The 17,896-nt window shown below is 37.3% G+C and overlaps 2 protein-coding genes across 5 annotated transcripts in view; both read left to right on the top strand.

Annotated features, from left to right (window-relative positions):
• Positions 1–3,226, top strand: part of LOC106087076 (protein Teyrha-meyrha) — a 55,350-nt gene extending 52,124 nt beyond the window's left edge. For 2 of the 4 annotated variants that reach the window (XM_013251983.2, XM_013251982.2), the window contains exons 7-8: positions 1,930–2,254; positions 2,455–3,226. In XM_013251983.2, the coding sequence (XP_013107437.2) occupies positions 1,930–2,254; positions 2,455–2,694 (565 nt within the window). In that variant the 3' untranslated portion in view covers positions 2,695–3,226. Of the gene's footprint in view, positions 1–1,929; positions 2,315–2,454 lie in introns of all 4 variants that reach the window. The other 2 variants (XM_013251981.2, XM_013251979.2) reach the window with 1 other exon arrangement.
• Positions 3,227–6,675: 3,449 nt separating this feature from the next.
• LOC106087074 (ornithine aminotransferase, mitochondrial) lies at positions 6,676–14,509 on the top strand. Its single transcript, XM_013251977.2, has 6 exons — positions 6,676–6,901; positions 9,803–10,147; positions 10,581–10,749; positions 13,367–13,507; positions 13,573–14,077; positions 14,146–14,509. Exons 2-6 carry the CDS (start codon positions 9,819–9,821, stop codon positions 14,304–14,306), a joined length of 1,305 nt encoding a protein of 434 aa, XP_013107431.2. The 5' UTR covers positions 6,676–6,901; positions 9,803–9,818; the 3' UTR covers positions 14,307–14,509.
• Positions 14,510–17,896: the final 3,387 nt, after the last annotated feature.

Raw genomic sequence — 17,896 nt, 5'->3', positions numbered from 1 at the left:
TCCAGATCGCTTTAAAAAGCCCTATAACTTGCGAATGTTCACATCCGCTAAATCAGACAGGTGCTCTGTTAAGAAAGTTCAAATTGTGTTCGGCGACGAAACTCATTTTTGGCTCAATGGGTACGTAAATAAGCAGAATTGTTGATGTTGGAGTGAAGATCAGCCTGGAGCATTGCAAGAGCTACCATGGACCGTACTTCTTCAAAGATTATGCGAATCGTAACGTAACTGTGAATGGTGAGCGCTATCGTGAGATGACATCCGACTTGTTTTTGCCCAAAATGCAAGAGCTTGACTTGCATTGGTTGGTTGGTTGGTTGGTTTCAACAAGCACTCGTAATAATGGACTTATTGAGAGGCGAGTTCAGTACTGGTCCATTGGCCACCTAGATCGTGCGATTTAACGCCTTTAGACTATTTTTTGTGGGGCTATGTTAAAGCTCGGACAAGCCCGCTTCAATTGACGCATTGGAAGAAACCATTGAAGCATTTATTCGTTCTTTTCTTTTTTTGTTCTTTTTAAACGAAAAACAAAAACGTAAACTACATACAATTCTAAGAAACTTCTCCGAAGAAACCATGCACACATAAAAATAATTTTGAAAAACAACAACTTTGGTCGAAAAAAACAACTACGAAAGTTGTTAATATTCCTGAAACAATTTATTTTGAATCTCAACGAACCAAAGAACAAATTTGTTGTTGAAAGGCACTCTTTGAAAGCCACCATATATCAACAACTACAACATATCCATAAGTAAGGCAAAAAACCATCTAACCAGCTAACGCATGTGCTTTGCTTCGGGTGGTGGTGTGTTTTCTTTATCTCGCGCTGCTTTGTCTCGTTCGTTTCACTGCTGCTCTCGGGTTTCCCTCTGTCACTCTCTACTATTACCCTTAAAAACAAATTTTAATAATTTTGGTGCCGCAGAGTATTGAACCCATGACCTGCATGACTGCACAGTAATAAGTGGCTCAATTAATTGAATTCAAAAAAAGGTTAACCCCACGGAAGCCACCGTAGCGCAGAGGTTAGCATGTTCACCGGTGGTTTCCCCTTCTAATGCTGGCAACATTTGTGAGGTACTATGCCATGTAAAGCATCTCTCTAAAGAGGTGTCGCACTGCAGCACACCGTTCGGACTCATTGAGCTTAAACTTGAATCGAACTGCACTCATTGATATGTGAGAAGTTTGCCCCTGTTCCTTAGTGGAATGTTCAAGGTCAAAATTTGCATACCCCCACTCTAAAATTTTTTTTCTGAATACAAGCATCCTATTTTTTTTATGCCGAATTTCTTCAAATAAGTTCAATAAAAAAAAATTTTTTTGCCCGACCGGGGGACTCTAACCTGGGTTTGCAAGTCATGAATGGCATGGGAGTTTTGTGCTCTATTTTAACAATTACCTCAACTAAAGAATTTGTTGAAAGTCAACAAAATTTCAATATTTTTGTCTGTCAAGTCTCTTGTAGAGACTTACTTACGTACTTCAACAAATAATGTGTTCGATTCAATGCTAAAATTCGTTGAGAATTTAAAGTTTCACATACAAATTTGGTGGTTGGTTTTTTCTAAGATTTATTTTCTTCTGTGTATTTATAATAAATCCTAATCCGCGCCTCTCAAATTGAAAGTGTATATGCCCACCTATGCCAAAAAAAAAACAAATGCTAGATTTTTCCAAGTCGAGAGGCGCGGATTAGGATTTGATTTTAGATCAATGGTTTTTTTTTCGGAGAATTTTATGTAGATTACGTTTATGCTATACGATTTTCAACTTTCTATTTTCATCCATACAAATCAAGCCGCACTAATTTACAGACATCCTCTGCATCTGTAGTAAAAAGATTGGCAGAATCTCTTTAAGATGTTGTATCTCAAAGCATTGATCAGTTGTTTTAACTCATCTTTGGCTTTCCTTGTTAAGAATTTCAGATAATCCTTCACCTGTGGAGGAGAGACCACGCTCTGAACCCCAAGTTACCAGTACCGAACCAAGTGTGGAACATTCACTTAATAGTAATAACAACAACAACAACAACAATACCACAAAGTACACAGCATTTGAAGACTTGCGAAGCAAACATCAACAACATCACACCCAACAGCAGCAGCAGCAGCAGCAACCACCAAATCATCAGCATTCAATGGCCCATCAAGCCATCGAAAGAGATTCACCCACAATAGGACATGGTCATGGGGGAGGCCATGGAGGCATGTCTATGACAGGACTAACGCAATTGGACACAAAGGTGGGAAATAGTTCGGATATTAAACCGGACGAAGAAGATAGCAAATGTTTCATTTGTAAGGTAAATTTTTCAGTTTTGCCAGGGACTATTTATGAACACAAAGATTTTTATTTTGAGACATGTTTATTGCAACCAAATCAAACCCCACATAGCTGGTGCTTTAATCAAAATTTCCTTGCATTTCTCTTTTTATCTTTAAGACAGGTATAAAGGACTTTGCAGCGGACACCTTTTTAAGAGGACGCAATTTTTATTTCCACCAAAGCTGTGCCAATGTCATGAGTAGCTATCGTCTAAACAAGGAGCTGCAGCAACAGCAGCATCAACAAACCGAGGTGGGTAGTACCGACAAGAATAGTCCCCCAACATCCCTGCAACAGCCCGCCCAGCACCAGCATGTGGACAACAGTAATTTGGGCTCCACACAAAATGAAAGTTAAATCAAGAATTTATTCATGTCGAAGAGAAAAGAAAACCATACCCACAGAGAGGCAATTCTATCGCAATTTAAAGCAAAGGATAATTAATAATGTAATTAATACAAACAAAAGCATATACATATTTGAATGTAGTTAAAAATATCCAAGTATTGAAGTAATCTTGAGGTGCTCTCAGAGGCCCAAAGAAAAGTCGCCCCAAAAATCAAACCCCAACTATGTAAATTTTTTTTATTAATTTTTGTTTACTTTCAATTGGAGTTTCTCTTTTGTATAAAAACATATGCGTGTCTTGTTTTTGTTCTCATTAAGTTTCTTCATTCAACTCACCACCACCACCACCTTCTTTTTAGAAAAATTTTCTGTTTTAACTAAATTTAATGCTAAATGAATGTGTAATAATAAAAAAAAAACGAAAACAAACATAAAAAAAACTACCATAGATGTATTTGCGTATCCCCCAGTACGTGTAATTGTTATTCGTAATTTTAACTAAATCTACCATAGTTTTAAATCATTTTAAATTTATGCAAAAATAAACAAAGAAAAATTATTTTAAAAAAATAAAACAAAATACTAACAATTAATAAGTGTGGCGAGCTATTGATGATTTTTTTCTTTAATTTTGGAGTAAATACGAAAAGCTACGGAATGAAAGTGGCAACAAGGTAAGCTCTTTAGGTCTAACGGCCTTAATCACAAAATAGATTCATTTCACAGTTCTATAAAGGAAATGTGTCAAATAAACCTATTTCAAATCTATATGGCAGCTATATCTAAACCATATTTGAGTCAGATGTCGGAAAAACTCGCTGCTTCAAATTTCAACAAAATCGGGTATTAAATAAAGCTTTTATGGACTTCAGACCCCTTATCGACAGATCGGTCTATATGGCAGCTATATCTAAATAAAGTCCGATCTGAATCATATTTGGATCAGTTGTCGGAAGGCTTAAAACAACTCACTGGTTCAAATTTCAACGAAATCGGATAATAAATGCAGCTTTTATGGGTTTCAGGCCCTAAATATCGATCGATCTATACACAGAAAAAAAAAACTCTTAGAAAAAAACAACTACCAAATTTGTATGTGAAACTTTAAATTCTCAACGAATTTTATCATTGAATCGAACACATTATTTGTTGAAGTACGTAAGTAAGTCTCTACAAGAGACTTGACAGACAAAATTATTGAAATTTTTCGTTGACTTTAGTTGAGGTAGTCGTTAAAATAGAGCACAGAACTCCCATGGTTCGAGTCCGCCGGTCGGCCAAAAAAAATTTTATTTTTCTTTTTCATTAAACTTATTTTAGAAAATCGTTTCATAGTCAGAAAACACTTTTTTAGAGTGGTTTTACCTTTTTTAATTACATTAATTGAGATACTTATTACTGTGCAGCAGTACTTCATCATCATAAAGAAGATAATGTCGGTAGGCTGGAGGATGCGTGCAAGTCTACCAAACATGAGATCATGAGTTCAATACTCTGCGGCACCAAAATTATTAAAATTTGTTTTTAAGGGTTATTACCCTAGCAGAGAGTGACAGAGGAAGTGACGAGAGCAGCAATAAAACAAACGAGACAAAGCAGCGCGAGCCGAACAAAGACAACAAAAACACCACCACCCGAAGCAAAGCACATGCGTTGGCTGGTTAGATGGTATTTTGCCTTGCTGATGGATATATTGTTGTTGTTGTTATATGCTGGCTTGCAAAGAGTGCCTTTTAACAATAAATTTCTACTATGGGTCGTGAGTTTCAAAATAAATTGTTGCAGAAAAATTAACAATTTTCGTAGTCTTTTTTCGACCAAAGTTGTTGTTTTTGCAAAATTATTTTTATCTGTGTCAGGCAGCTGAACTATATTTGAGTCGGATGTCGCGAGGCTTAAAACATCTCGCTGATTCAAATTCCAGTATAATCGGGTAGTAAATAAAGATTTTATAAGATTCAGACCCCTCGGTCTGTATGGCAGCTATTTCTAAATATAGTCCGATCTTAACCATATTTGAGTCGGATGTCGGGAGGTTAACAACAACTCACTGTTCCAAATTTCAGCGAAATCGGGTAATAAATTCATCTTTTATGGGTTTTAGACTCTAAATTAGCAGATCGGTCTATATGGCAGCTATATCTTAATATAGTCCTATCTGAACCATTTTTGGATCGGATTTTAGGAGGCTTATAGCAACTCACTGTTTCAAATTTCAGCGAAATGGGGAAATAAATAAAGCTTTTATGGGCTTCAGACCCTTTCTCGGCAGATCGGTCTATATCTTACTATAGTTCGATCTGAACTATATTTGGATCGGATGTCGGAAGACTTATTTATAACAACTCACTGTTTCAAATTTCAGCGAAATCGGGTAATAAATGCATCTTTTATGGGTTTCAGACCCAAAATTTTCAGATCGGTCTATATGGCAGCTATAACTTCATATAGTCCTATCCGAACAATTTTTGGATCGGATGTTAGGAGGCTTATAACAACTTACTGTTTCAAATTACAGCGAAATCGGGTAAAATTGTGGCTTCTAAAGCCTTAAAACTCCATACCGGATGAAAGATATGTGTCGGAGCTATATCTAAATCTGGAGCGATTTTTATGCAATTTTACACACATATTAGGACGTCAAATAAAACGGCTAATGGTACATTTTGTAAAGATCGGACGAAAATTGTGGCTGCTACAGCCTTAAAAAGCCATATCCGATGAATGATATCTATGGAAGCTATATCTAAATCTCGACCGATTTTTATGACATTTTGCACACGTATTGGAACATCAAATAGAATACCTTGTGGCAAATTTTGCAAAGATCGGTTGAAAACTGTGGCTTCTACAACCTTAAAAGGCCATATCGGATGAAAGATATATATGGGAGCTATATCTAAACCTCAACCGATTTTTATCAAAATCAATAGCGTTCGTCCTTTGGCCAAAGAAGTGACATGTGCAAAATTTCATGACAGTCGGACAATAAAAGCGAACTGTACCTTGATCACACGAATACATGGACAGGCAGACGGACAAAGCTAAATCAGATCAGGAATTGATTCTAAGCCGATCGGTCCACTTATCAGTGGGCCTATCTCTTCTCCTTCTAAGCGGTGCAAGCTAATGCAAAAAATTAATAATACTCTGTACCACAGTGGTGGTGTAGGGTATAATTACGCCAAATCAAATGCAACCCAAAAATAAATGCAATTTGAGCCCCAAAATGCAATTGGAGTCAAATTGTAATTTAGAATTTGGGTTGCAATGCAATTTCATCCCAAACACCAACATGAAAATTAACCAAAAGAATTTGAAAGAAGAGTTTGCAAAAGAAAGAAGTAGTAGAAAATGACTGTAGTAGTATACCCCCTTCCTTTGGATGATTTTCTAACAATACGTATAAAATTTGTTTTTGTTCATTTATATTTTTGCGTATGAAATAAATAGTACAAAACTTATTAAATTAGAATTATCACCAAAATAAGAATGATTACGAAAAGAAACTAAAATTTGGCAATTACGAAATAAAACCGTACTAATATTTATGTTAATCTTTTCCAATAGCCCCCTTAAATTCCGCCTTAAAATGTTTTCCATCTTGCGAGCGTGTGTAGATCGTCATGTCAATAAACAAGTTTTTGCTACCCACAATTAGCAACATACACACTCAGTCCACTCATTTCTTTATTAAACGCGCAAAAAAATACTACGGTGCAAGACCCCTAACAAAAACGCCGGATCTCCTTATCTACTCTACAGTATCAGTACCAAGCCCCCCACAAACAACCACTGCGTTCGCTCGCTCGCATAATTCGATTTGAGTAAACATTAATTCACAATTCTTCATTCGCTCTCTTTCTCTCTCTCTCTCTCCCTCTCTGTGAAGATATTCTCAAACTGATAATAAAGAAGTTGTTCTTGTGTTTTTTATGCTCCTAGCTAGCAATGGTTGCGGCATTGTGGAGCGGTTCTATCCAGCTAGTTGTTTTAGACTTTGTTAGTCTTGACCGTGCCGTCACCCAGAGTACTACAAAAATTAGTTGCGCTGATTTATTTATGTGTGACGTCAAATCATTCATTCCATTTATTTTTATGTGAAAATATACGCGATCAAGAAGTACAACAATAACAAATTCTTTTAATAATTCTGCTAATTTTGCTTTTTTAATCGAAATTTCTTTGTGTTGTAGTTTGTTATTTATACTGCAAGGTATGTATGTGAATGTATGTAAATATTTGTCTGTTTGTTTTTAGCAGTTCTGTTCTTAATTAATACCAGTAACACAGTGGTGTATAGTGAACGTTCTTGTATATCAAGTGAACTATAACGGTATTACACATTTTAAGAGAAGAGAACAGAGAAATTGCTTATTGTAATCCGTGGATTAAATTAATCGATAACGGTATAATCGATGACTTAAATTCTTCAGCACTTATCTCGTAATTGTTTTGTCAACACGATAAGTTATAACGGGAGATATGATTATATTTTGCACATTCAAGCTACTTCTTGCTTGAATGTGCTTGATAAGGTTGCTAATCTCAGCAAAGCGACACACAATGGAATATATATCGAGAAATAGCGTGCTAAGTTCGACCTGGACGAATCTTAAATACCGTCCGCCATGGGTCGCATTTGCCAAGTTATTTGCCCGGCAAACAGAGGATAATGGACCAAAAAAAAAAATGTCATGCGATTGGTGCTATACCAGGCTATGGACCGATTTGGACCATACTTTGTATGTTAAAGACCATAGTAGATGTCATTGCGCCAAAATTCAGCAAAATCGGATAAGAATTACCCCGTAATGTGGGGTTTAAGAAGTCAAATCGGGAGATTGATTTATATGAGAACTATATCAGGTTATGGACCGATTTGCCACGTAGGTTGAAAGTCGTTGTACAAAATTATAATCAAATCGGATCAGAATTGCGCGCTATATATAGGCTTTATAGTTATATTGGGGAGAATGGTTTAGATGGGAGCTTTATCAGGTTATAAACTGATTTAGATCATACTTGGCATAGCTGTTGAAAGTCAAAACAAAACACCTCATACAAAATTTCAACCAAATCGGATAAGAATTGCGGCGTCTAGAGGCTCAAGAAGACAAGATCCAACCGACCTACACCAATAGAAAGAATTCGTACCTAGCTTTATCTTTTAAAAGTTAGAGTGCTTTCGACAGACGGACGGATATGGCTATATCAACTTAGAATGTCATGACGATCAAGAATTCTTTGTTGAATATTAGACGAATATTTAGGGATGTTACAAACAGAATGACGAAATTAGTACACCCCCATCCCCCCAGGGTATTAAAAGAGGGTTATTTTTAACGGATACAACCTGTTATTGCTATACCAGCTGTTTTTATGTGACAGCTAACTCGAAGTTATTCAACTTGTAGAATTTTTATTTTGACTTTTGGGTCGATACTAGCCTTTTATATTGTGATTTGCGTGTTTCGTCGTTATTGTAAGAAACTCACCTTTAAGTTAAACTGGTAATTAATACAGTATGTAACACAGGCGAGGAAGAGGCTACCGTAGCGACGCTGAACGCCTGGGTTCGAATACTGCCGAGAGCATCAGAAAGATTTTCTATCAAATTTCCAACATTCTGAAGGCTATAACTTTAAAGGTAATGCACCAATTTAAGGGAATTCTTTGCAAAAGGCAAAAGAGAAGATCTAAAGAAAATGTTCCTGCTTCGACCTCGCCGTCGTATGCGGTTTTCGAAATACAGACAAAAAATTGTTAAATTTTCATAACTAATTATTATGCTATATTCCGCAAACTAGTTTAAAATGTTTACAAAACAAGCAAACACGAATTGAATTCGTCATGGCCGAACTTTGGATACTTTACACCACACCATAAATACTCTACTTATACAGTTTTCGTCGAAATTGGTAGAAAAATTAGTATTGTATTTTATTAACTCAAGGCGTTTATTCGATAAATCGGTATACATAGCAGCTATATCCAAAGATAGTAATATCTGGAATATCATTCGCATGGTTTTCAAGGAGTCAAATACCATTAACTGTTCGCAATCTCATCAAAATCGTTTAATATGTGCGTATTTTATGGTGTCATGACCATAAGTCGGAAAATCGGTCTATATCCAAATATTGTGCGATCTGGACCATATAAAGCACGGATGTTCAGATGCCTAATACAACTCACTGTTGCAAGGCTAAGCCATATCGGATAAAAAATACGCGTATTAAATGATGAAGTCGGTTTATTAGCATATTTCTATGGGTGCCATAGAAGGATATAGTACGATATAGCATAATAAGGGAACTTATTACTCTCTGAGTTTTGTTAATGCCATTTTTACATTGCAAACCGAAATTTTAAATATTTTTGCAAATATCTATTAAAATCACAATACAACACTAGAATACATTGACGAGGTCCCACGGTCCCAAAATAGAAAAATGGTTTTAATCGATTCAAATTTTTGTCTACTATCCAGCAAAATTATAAGAAAATGGAAATCGGATCACCAATGAAAATTGGGCAGCCCGAACAAGTTTTCAAAATGAGGCACCTAGCCCACTTGGGCCTTAAAACTATGCATATGATCTCTTCAACACCTCAATACTCTAACCATTTGAAATTTCAAAGGGATTTTTCTTCCCGTTCTGGAACGGTACATTTTTTTACTATACTTTTACTATAATTAGTGAGTTTTTACCACTATCCAGCAAAAAAAGAATTTTGGAAATCAGTTTATAAATGAATATTTGGCAGCGCGAATAAATTCTCAAAAGCACCTAGAGTGGATGCTTTTTTTCTTTAAAATTTTTTGAAGCCTTCTCTTATAAATTTCAATATTCATGGCTAATCGGTCAGAAACCTGATATAGCTCCCTTATATTCGTCTAGCTTCCCAAGAGCCTACTTGACTAAAACAGTTGCCAACAAAAATCTAAATCCCGAATTCATCATACCACTGTGCCCATGGCAGTACAATAAGAAAAAACCAACGTCTGCTAAACGAAAGGCAGGGAGGTGTGCCCACCACCACCACCACTATCACCATCATATCACATCGCATTCTATGCAAGTGACGCTAATGAACGTAATTCTCGTTTTAGAAATACTCCAGCCAATATGTTTTCAAAACTGACATCAAGATTAGCAGCACCCCGCCTGAGCCTCTGCTCCCAGAATTCTAAGGCGGCAGCGGCGACAGTTCCACACAATATCAGACAATTGAATTCGCAACAAGTATTCGAACGCGAAGACAAATACGGCGCTCACAATTATCATCCACTGCCAGTGGCACTCACCAAGGCCAAGGGTGTCTTTGTATGGGACGTGGAGGGTAAACGTTATTTTGATTATTTAAGCGCTTATTCGGCTGTCAATCAAGGCCATGGTCATCCAAAAATTGTCAAAGCACTGCAGGAACAAGCGCCGGTACTGGCCTTAACCTCGCGGTAAGTAGTGAACAATTTAATTTAAATTTTCAATGGAAAATTTGGGATTTCTTTAAAGATTGTGCCCTTATCTCTCGACAAAGAGAATGGAAATTTTCCTTTTCAATTCAAAGATAAACTTCAGCAGCCATCATATTTGTATATGGTTTGCTTTTAAACACCCATGCATTTTAGACTTCACTTTGAGTGTTGATAGCGCCACAGTTAAAATTTTTTTTTTACTATAAAATTCGCTGCTATTTTTCTGAGCGTAGCGCAGTCTTATCAGTGCATCGTAAAATTGTTGGCCCGGCAAGTGATTATCGTCATTAACATCATTAAACACTGACCAATGACAAGCATAGGTCATGAATTCTTATCTCAAGCTGGAAGACTGTCATTGGCACACAACATCATTCATCATTTCATAGCGATATTCCTGTTGTATTTTCAGCGCCTTTTACTCGGATGTCTTGGGAGAATATGAGGAATATGTGACCAAATTGTTTAAATACGACAAAGTACTGCCCATGAATACCGGTGTGGAGGGTGGTGAGACCGCTTGCAAATTGGCCAGGAAATGGGCATACACAAAGAAGAACATTCCCAATAATAAAGCTAAGGTATGTATGGAAAAAAAAAAACAAATAAAAATATCGGCCGGGGCGATTCCTGGGAAATCACCACCAAAGATTCTGCACAAAAATTTCAACATAGTTGAATTTCTGCCAAATAAGCACAATATGAATCTTCTAGGGGTCTTAGAAGACTGATCGGGAGATCGGGTTATATGTGGCAGCTATGTCAGGTTATAGACCGTACTTGGCACAGTTCTTGGTACAGTCTTAAAGCCAAACCGGAAAACAATTGCAGCTTCCAGGGCCTCAAGATGTCAAATTAGGAGATCGGTTTATATGAGAGCTATATCCAAATCTGAACCGATAGGGCACAGTTGTAATCCCCAACGACCTACATCAATAAGAGGTATCTGTGCAAAATTCAGGCGGATATCTTCATTCGTTGAAGCTCTATTGGGATATCGACAGATGGACAGACAGACGGACGGACGACTCAGAATATCGAGACGATCAAGACTATACATCTTGTTTGGGGTCTCAGTTCAATATTTCAAGGTGTTATAAATGGAATGACTAGATTGGTATACCCCCCATCCCATGGTGGAGAGTATAAGAACAAATAAAACGCGCTGTTTAGACTAATTATGATAACCTTCCACCTTGAATGGAATTGTAAAGTTTTTTTTCTTCTATTCGAAAAGCTGGTGCCCAGGACATTCGAAAACATAAAATAAAAATTTTTGGGCAAAATTTCGAACAGATGGCTTTATTTGATCGAACGATAACATACAATTTATATTGTAATGTCCAGTCACAGTTCTCAAACCCTCCGGTAGTTAAGTTGATATTGATCTCCAATTACCAGTACAGGGTTCTAACATATTTATACCTTCCACTTCCATTCTATGGCATACCAACATCGTCATTACGTTTTGTAACTTATCAAAATATCGATCTGAGACGATACAAATTATATCTGAATGTATATTATATCGATATTCGAAGTCGATCTAGCCATGTCCGTATGTCTGCCGAAAGCACGCTAACTTTCAAAGGAGGAAAGCTAGCCGCTTGAAAATATGCACAAGTAATTCTTATTAGTGTAGATCGGTGGAGATGGTTAATGGGTCTAATCGATGCATATTTTGATATAGCTGCCAAATAAATCGGTCTTGCACCTACAGAGGGCGCAACTAACATCCGAATTGTCTCAAATTTAGCATGTAGGGTTAATGGCTGATTACCCAAGATAAATTCCTCACAAGTGTCGCCAGCTCTAGGAGGGCATAACCCCCGTCTGGACATGCTAACTCAATCTAGCCGTGTTCGTCCGTCCGTCCGTCTGCGGAAGTCACGATAGCGGTCGAACGAACAAAGATATTCATTTGGAAATTTGCAGAGACTTCTGCTTGATGTATATCGTCGGGGATTGGCCATATCGGTTCATAGAGATTTCGTTGGCTCCTAGAATTTATTATCCGATTAGGCTAAAATTTAGCTTACAATTTGTTTTCGTGACTTCCAACACTTATGCTAATTGTGGGCCCAATCGGTCTATAACCATATAGACCGATCTCCAGATTTGACATCTTGAGCCCAGTGAAGCCGCAAATATAATACGATCAATTGATAATTGTAACTCTTCGAGAATTTATTGGGATTTATTTAAAAATCTTCCATTTTTGCACAACTTCCTTAGGGGAATGTTTATGGGCAAAATTTGCAATTTTCCATTAATGATTTGTATTATCATTTGAAGTATTCTTATGGATTTGTTGTTTTCGCCTATTTTGGGATGGATGTAAGCTCCATATGTGGGCAAGCTCGTTCCGAACCAAAGGACCGCTCGCCGTTATGGCCAATGGTTATGTAAAGGCGCCAATAACTGGCCTTGTCATACCGAGAATCATAGACACGAACACATAGGCAGTATTTAAGCAAGAGCCGGAGCCGACCGGCCTTTCACTAAGACTCTCCACTCTATACATATGATTGTCCAACAACTGTACTAAGTATGGTTCAAATAGGTGCTAAGTATGGTTCAAATATAGCTGCCATATTAACCGATCTGGAAACTTGATTTTTTGAGCCTCTAGTGGACCTAATTATTATCGGATTAGGCTGAAATTTTGCATTAAGTGTTTTGTCTTGTCACGCAAAAACTATGCCAAGTATGGCCTAAATTGGTTCATAACCTTATATAGCTCCCATATAAACCTATCTCCCGATTATACTTCTTTATCCTCTAGAGGGCGCAATTCTTATCCGATTTGGCTAAAATTGTGTACAATGGATTCTCTCATAACCTTCAATATACGTTTCAAATATGGTCTATAGCCTGATGCAGCTCCCATATAAACCAATATCTCAATTTAAATTCTTGAACCCCTAAGACGTTATTTTTATCCGAATTGGCTGAAATTTTACACAATCACTTATGGTCTGAATCGTACCATAACGTGTTATAGCTGAAATAATAGCTGAACGGTGTTTGCCTAAAAAGAGATACCGGGGCAAAGAACTCGACAAATGCGATGCATGGTGGAGGGTATAAAAGATTCGGCACGGCCGAAATTAGCACCCTTTTTCTTGTTTTTTTTTCTACTTTTCATCAGTTTCATATCTCCTAGTCTCTAATTCAATATCCCTTTCCATTTTATAGATTGTTTTTGCTGAAAACAATTTCTGGGGCAGAACTCTGTCAGCAGTTTCAGCTTCCACCGATCCCAGCAGTTACGAAGGATTTGGTCCTTTTATGCCAGGCTTTGAAATCATAAAATACAATGACACCAATGCCCTAGAGGTAAGCTAACAAATCGGTTTACAAAAAATCTGAGTCTGAGATATTTTCTCCATATTTTCCCATAGAAAGCTCTACAAGATCCCCATGTCTGTGCCTTTATGGTAGAGCCTATACAAGGTGAAGCTGGTGTGGTGGTTCCCGACCATGGTTATCTTAAGAAGGTTCGCGAAATCTGTACCAAACACAATGTCCTCTGGATAGCCGATGAAGTTCAGACTGGTTTGGCGCGCACCGGACGCATGCTTGCCGTGGATCATGAAGATGTCAAGCCAGATATTTTGATTTTGGGCAAAGCTTTGTCGGGAGGCATGTATCCCGTTTCGGCAGTTTTGGCCAATGACGATGTTATGCTAACCATTAAACCCGGTGAGCATGGCTCAACATATGGCGGCAATCCTTTGGGTTGCAAAGTGGCCATAGCTGCTTTGGAAGTTCTGCAAGAGGAGAAGTTAGCAGAAAATGCCGAGAAAATGGGTCAATTGTTAAGAAGTGAATTGTCCAAGCTGCCCAAGGATGTAGTGTCGGTGGTAAGAGGCAAGGGATTGCTCAATGCCATAGTCATCAATTCAAGTGAGTAGAGGGAAGAGACATTTTTCGTTGAAGCTTTTAAATTGCGAATTTTGTTTTGTACTTTCCAGAATTTGATGCCTGGGATGTTTGCTTGAAGCTAAAGGATAATGGCTTATTGGCCAAGCCCACCCATGGTGACATTATACGTTTTGCCCCTCCCCTGGTGATCAATGAAGCTCAAATGCTAGAAAGTGTGGACATTATTAAGAAGTCCATACTGTCCATGTAAGAGTCATCATGGTACAATTTCGTACACTCGCCCCTTCCCCACCCAGCCCAAATGCGAAAGAGACAAGTCTGAGTATCAACCAAAAAAATCCTTTAAATGTAGATTTCACATGGTGAATATTTTTTTTAATATTAAATGAAATAAAAAGTAATTTCCCTTTGAGTGGAAAAAAAACCGAAAGAATTACCCTTAAAAAACTGTAATTCTATAATGTTTTGGTCCTTTAATGCCACAATGACAAAAGTGTGTCAAACAATGGCATCGCATCGCGTCTCATCGACAGCATTGCGTCAGCAGACACCATAGCCACCCGCCACAAACCATCAAAGCCAAAAATAATTGAATCATAAAATTACCACTCTCTTGCATGCAGAACGGACATGGCCCAAACATTAAGATAAATACCACACGAAAACGCCTCAAATAACGCGAGACGAAATTATTACTGGAGAGCAACAAGAAAAAAGAACTGAGATTTTTAATAAAATTTTGCCATATTCTTTTGAGGACAAAATTTTTAATTAAATCACCGCCACCAACTTGAAAACAAGAAAAAAAACCTCGTCTACTTCATTTAAATGACGGGGGCAGATTGGTAGTTGGGAAGTGACGAAGAAAAAACGCTGGAGTGAAACAAATCCAGTGACATGCGGTCGTTAAGCAATAAATTGCCTACAAAAAGGACATTTCACGACAGCAGGCAGGATGCCGACAATGCTGCTGCCTTCAGATTGCCAATGCAAGGACAACGATGTCAAAGTTGTCTTCTATTGTCTCTTATCTGTTAGCTAAGTAGTTAAGAAAACAAATACCTTGCAACGAGAAGAGCAACATTCATTCCACAACAAGGAATTTCAAGCAATAAAAACGTTTACCAAAAAAGTCCTAAAAAGGTAATTATTACTTGGGCAGGCAGTGGTGCTAGATGATGGTGGTGGTGCATGGTGAGTGGCGCGTAGCAGGGCGCAGAGTAAAAAAGGTGTCGGCTAATATTTGAATACGAAACACAATCGGCAGGCGAATTTTAGCGATAAAAGCCATTATGTCACTAAACAAGGAATTTAATTGAATATAAGAAAAAGGATTAGAGCAGCGGAGCAGAAGAATAGAAAAGTAAACAGTGAAATGAAAAATAAACCAGGGGTATTTCGTAAGGTATAGGGACTTAAGTAAAAGGTATGGAATTAGAGAACGACTATGATACAAAAATTATAGAACAAACATACATCGGCAAAAATACATCGGCATGAAGTAGTCCAGATGATGACACCAATTTTCGAGCCCCTCCAGAGAATCACACCATTTGCAGGGCGGCCACCATACACTTGTCTCCACATTTTTATATCAAATTCATACTCTACCCACAACTAATATTTTTCGTGATTTTTTCGACGGCTCTGTGTAAATTAGTAATAATTTTCTTATTACTAAAATTCACAGTTATAATGTGATCTGAAATCTGAAAGCGTCTCGCTGTCATTTTCGAAAGATGAACTGATCACTCAAATCGTTTGTAAACTGTTTGTTTTCTCATATAAAAAAAAAACTACGCGTGTGTGTGTTTACCCATCCCTTTGCCAAATCAACCACGTTGCGTTCATACGAATTTCATACTACGAAAGCAGACGACAAGAAAAGTAACACTCTATCTGAAGCCAAATGTACCCGAATACATGCACGTTGTACAACGTGCACCTACTGAAATCCGAATCAATCTTTCTTTTTGCCGAGGGGCTCTTTTATGCGTTCACTCATCTCGTTGTCTTTGTGTCTTTTTATCTGTTTTACTCAGTTCTCAATTGTCTCATACAATGTTGTATTTTCAAACGAAGAGTTCATGTGTTGAAATACTCTAAGACTGTTACTGTGTATTGAAAACAGAAATGAATGGTCTTGGGTCGGCCTTTGATTCGTACTATAAGTACTCCGAAATTTCATTGGCATCCCGTATTGTCTGAATTGATCTCTATGTCCCCGTGGGTTGATTTTTAGTGTCGAGGCGCCCAACCATGGATCCATGTTTAAATATCACATTCGTGTTCTAGTATCACATATGTACCTTCTATTTGAGTCCCATATTCTACCTATCTATTAAAGGGCTGCACAAGCGGAATTGAACGAACCCTTGACCGTTGTGGCAAGTTAACCAACAGACCACAGGCCATCAAGTCCAAGAGCGGTATGGGATGCAATAACAGCGACATGTAGGGGACGATCATCTCAGGTAAATCAATAACAAAACAGCATGTCGTCAAGCATGATTTGTTGTCATGGGCTATTTTACACGCGAGTGAGCTCTGTAAAGAAACGTTTGCTTGGAAGTGAGAAATATGGCGTACATATTGCAAAAACTAAATAAATGGTGGAGAAAATACATTAAAGAAAATTTCTTAGTGAAGAATAGAAAGTTTTTATTCCCATTCAATAAAGTACATCAACAACTTTTTATTCCCCTCGCTGATACAAACTGGTTTTTTAGGTCGAAAACCTAAAAACCCGACATACAGACCATCTCTGGTTACCATACAATTTTACGTTTTGGGAAAAAATTAACTAGACAAAAATTACTAATCTAACATAATTTCAAATGTCTTTTAAAAAAAAAATCGGTATGGCTATAAGTCATGTCATGAGCATCAAAATCCAATTTTCCAATTTTTTCAAAATCCAAAATCCAATAGTTTTTGTAGTAAAAACTTAGTAAAAAAGATTTTTTTAATTTTTTTCAATAAATTTACAAAAATTAATGACTTGAAAAAATGTTTTGCTAAGATAATTAACAATTCGGCCGGGCCGAACTTTAAATACCCACCACCTCGGGTATATATGTAAATCCCATTTCGTCACAATCCGGTGAAAATTGGATAACTTAAGCACCCACATTCGGCACGGACATTAAGTGGTCTAATATATATGACACTATTCAATTTTGTAGAACAAAATATTGGTATTTTTGGCAGATATATCCAATTATAAACCGATCTGAACCATATAAAGGTCGGATATCGTGAGGCTCAGAAAAACTCACTGTTTCAAATTTCAACGAAATCGGTTAATAAATAAAGCTTTTATTGGCTTCAGATCCCTTATCGGCAGATCGGTCTATATGGCAGCTATATCTAAATATAGTCCGATATGAAAGATATTTAGGTCGGGTGTGAGGAGACTAAAAATAACTCACTTTTTTTAATTTTCAGCGAAATCGGTTAAATAATAAAGCTTTTATGGGCAGCGAAATCGGGTAATAAATAAAGTTTTTATGGGCTTCAGTCCCCTTTACGGCAGATCGGTCTATATGACAGCTATATCTAAATACAGTCCGATCAGAACCATATTTAGGTCGGATGTTGTGAGGTCTTAACTTACTCACTGTTTCAAATTTCAACGAAATCGGCTAATAAATAAAGCTCTTATTGGCTTCAGATCCCTTATCGGCAGATCGGTCTATATGGCAGCTATATCTAAATATAGTACGATCTGAACCATATTTAGGTAGGGTGTCAGCAGACTAAAAATAACTCACTTGATCAAATTTTTGCGAAATCGGGTAAATAATAAAGCTTTTATGGGCTTCAGACCCTTTATCGGCA

Source organism: Stomoxys calcitrans, chromosome 1 (genome assembly GCF_963082655.1).
Source record: "Stomoxys calcitrans chromosome 1, idStoCalc2.1, whole genome shotgun sequence".
Classification (NCBI taxonomy): domain Eukaryota; kingdom Metazoa; phylum Arthropoda; class Insecta; order Diptera; family Muscidae; genus Stomoxys; species Stomoxys calcitrans.
This window is presented reverse-complemented; position numbering and strand designations above follow the sequence as displayed.

Coding starts and splice junctions, on each gene's coding strand:
- LOC106087074 (XM_013251977.2), top strand. CDS start 9,819: ATGTTTTCAAAACTGACATCAAGATTAGCAGCACCCCGCCTGAGCCTC. Junction 13,508..13,572: donor ATGACACCAATGCCCTAGAG/GTAAGCTAACAA, acceptor ATTTTCCCATAG/AAAGCTCTACAAGATCCCCA. Junction 14,078..14,145: donor TGCCATAGTCATCAATTCAA/GTGAGTAGAGGG, acceptor TGTACTTTCCAG/AATTTGATGCCTGGGATGTT.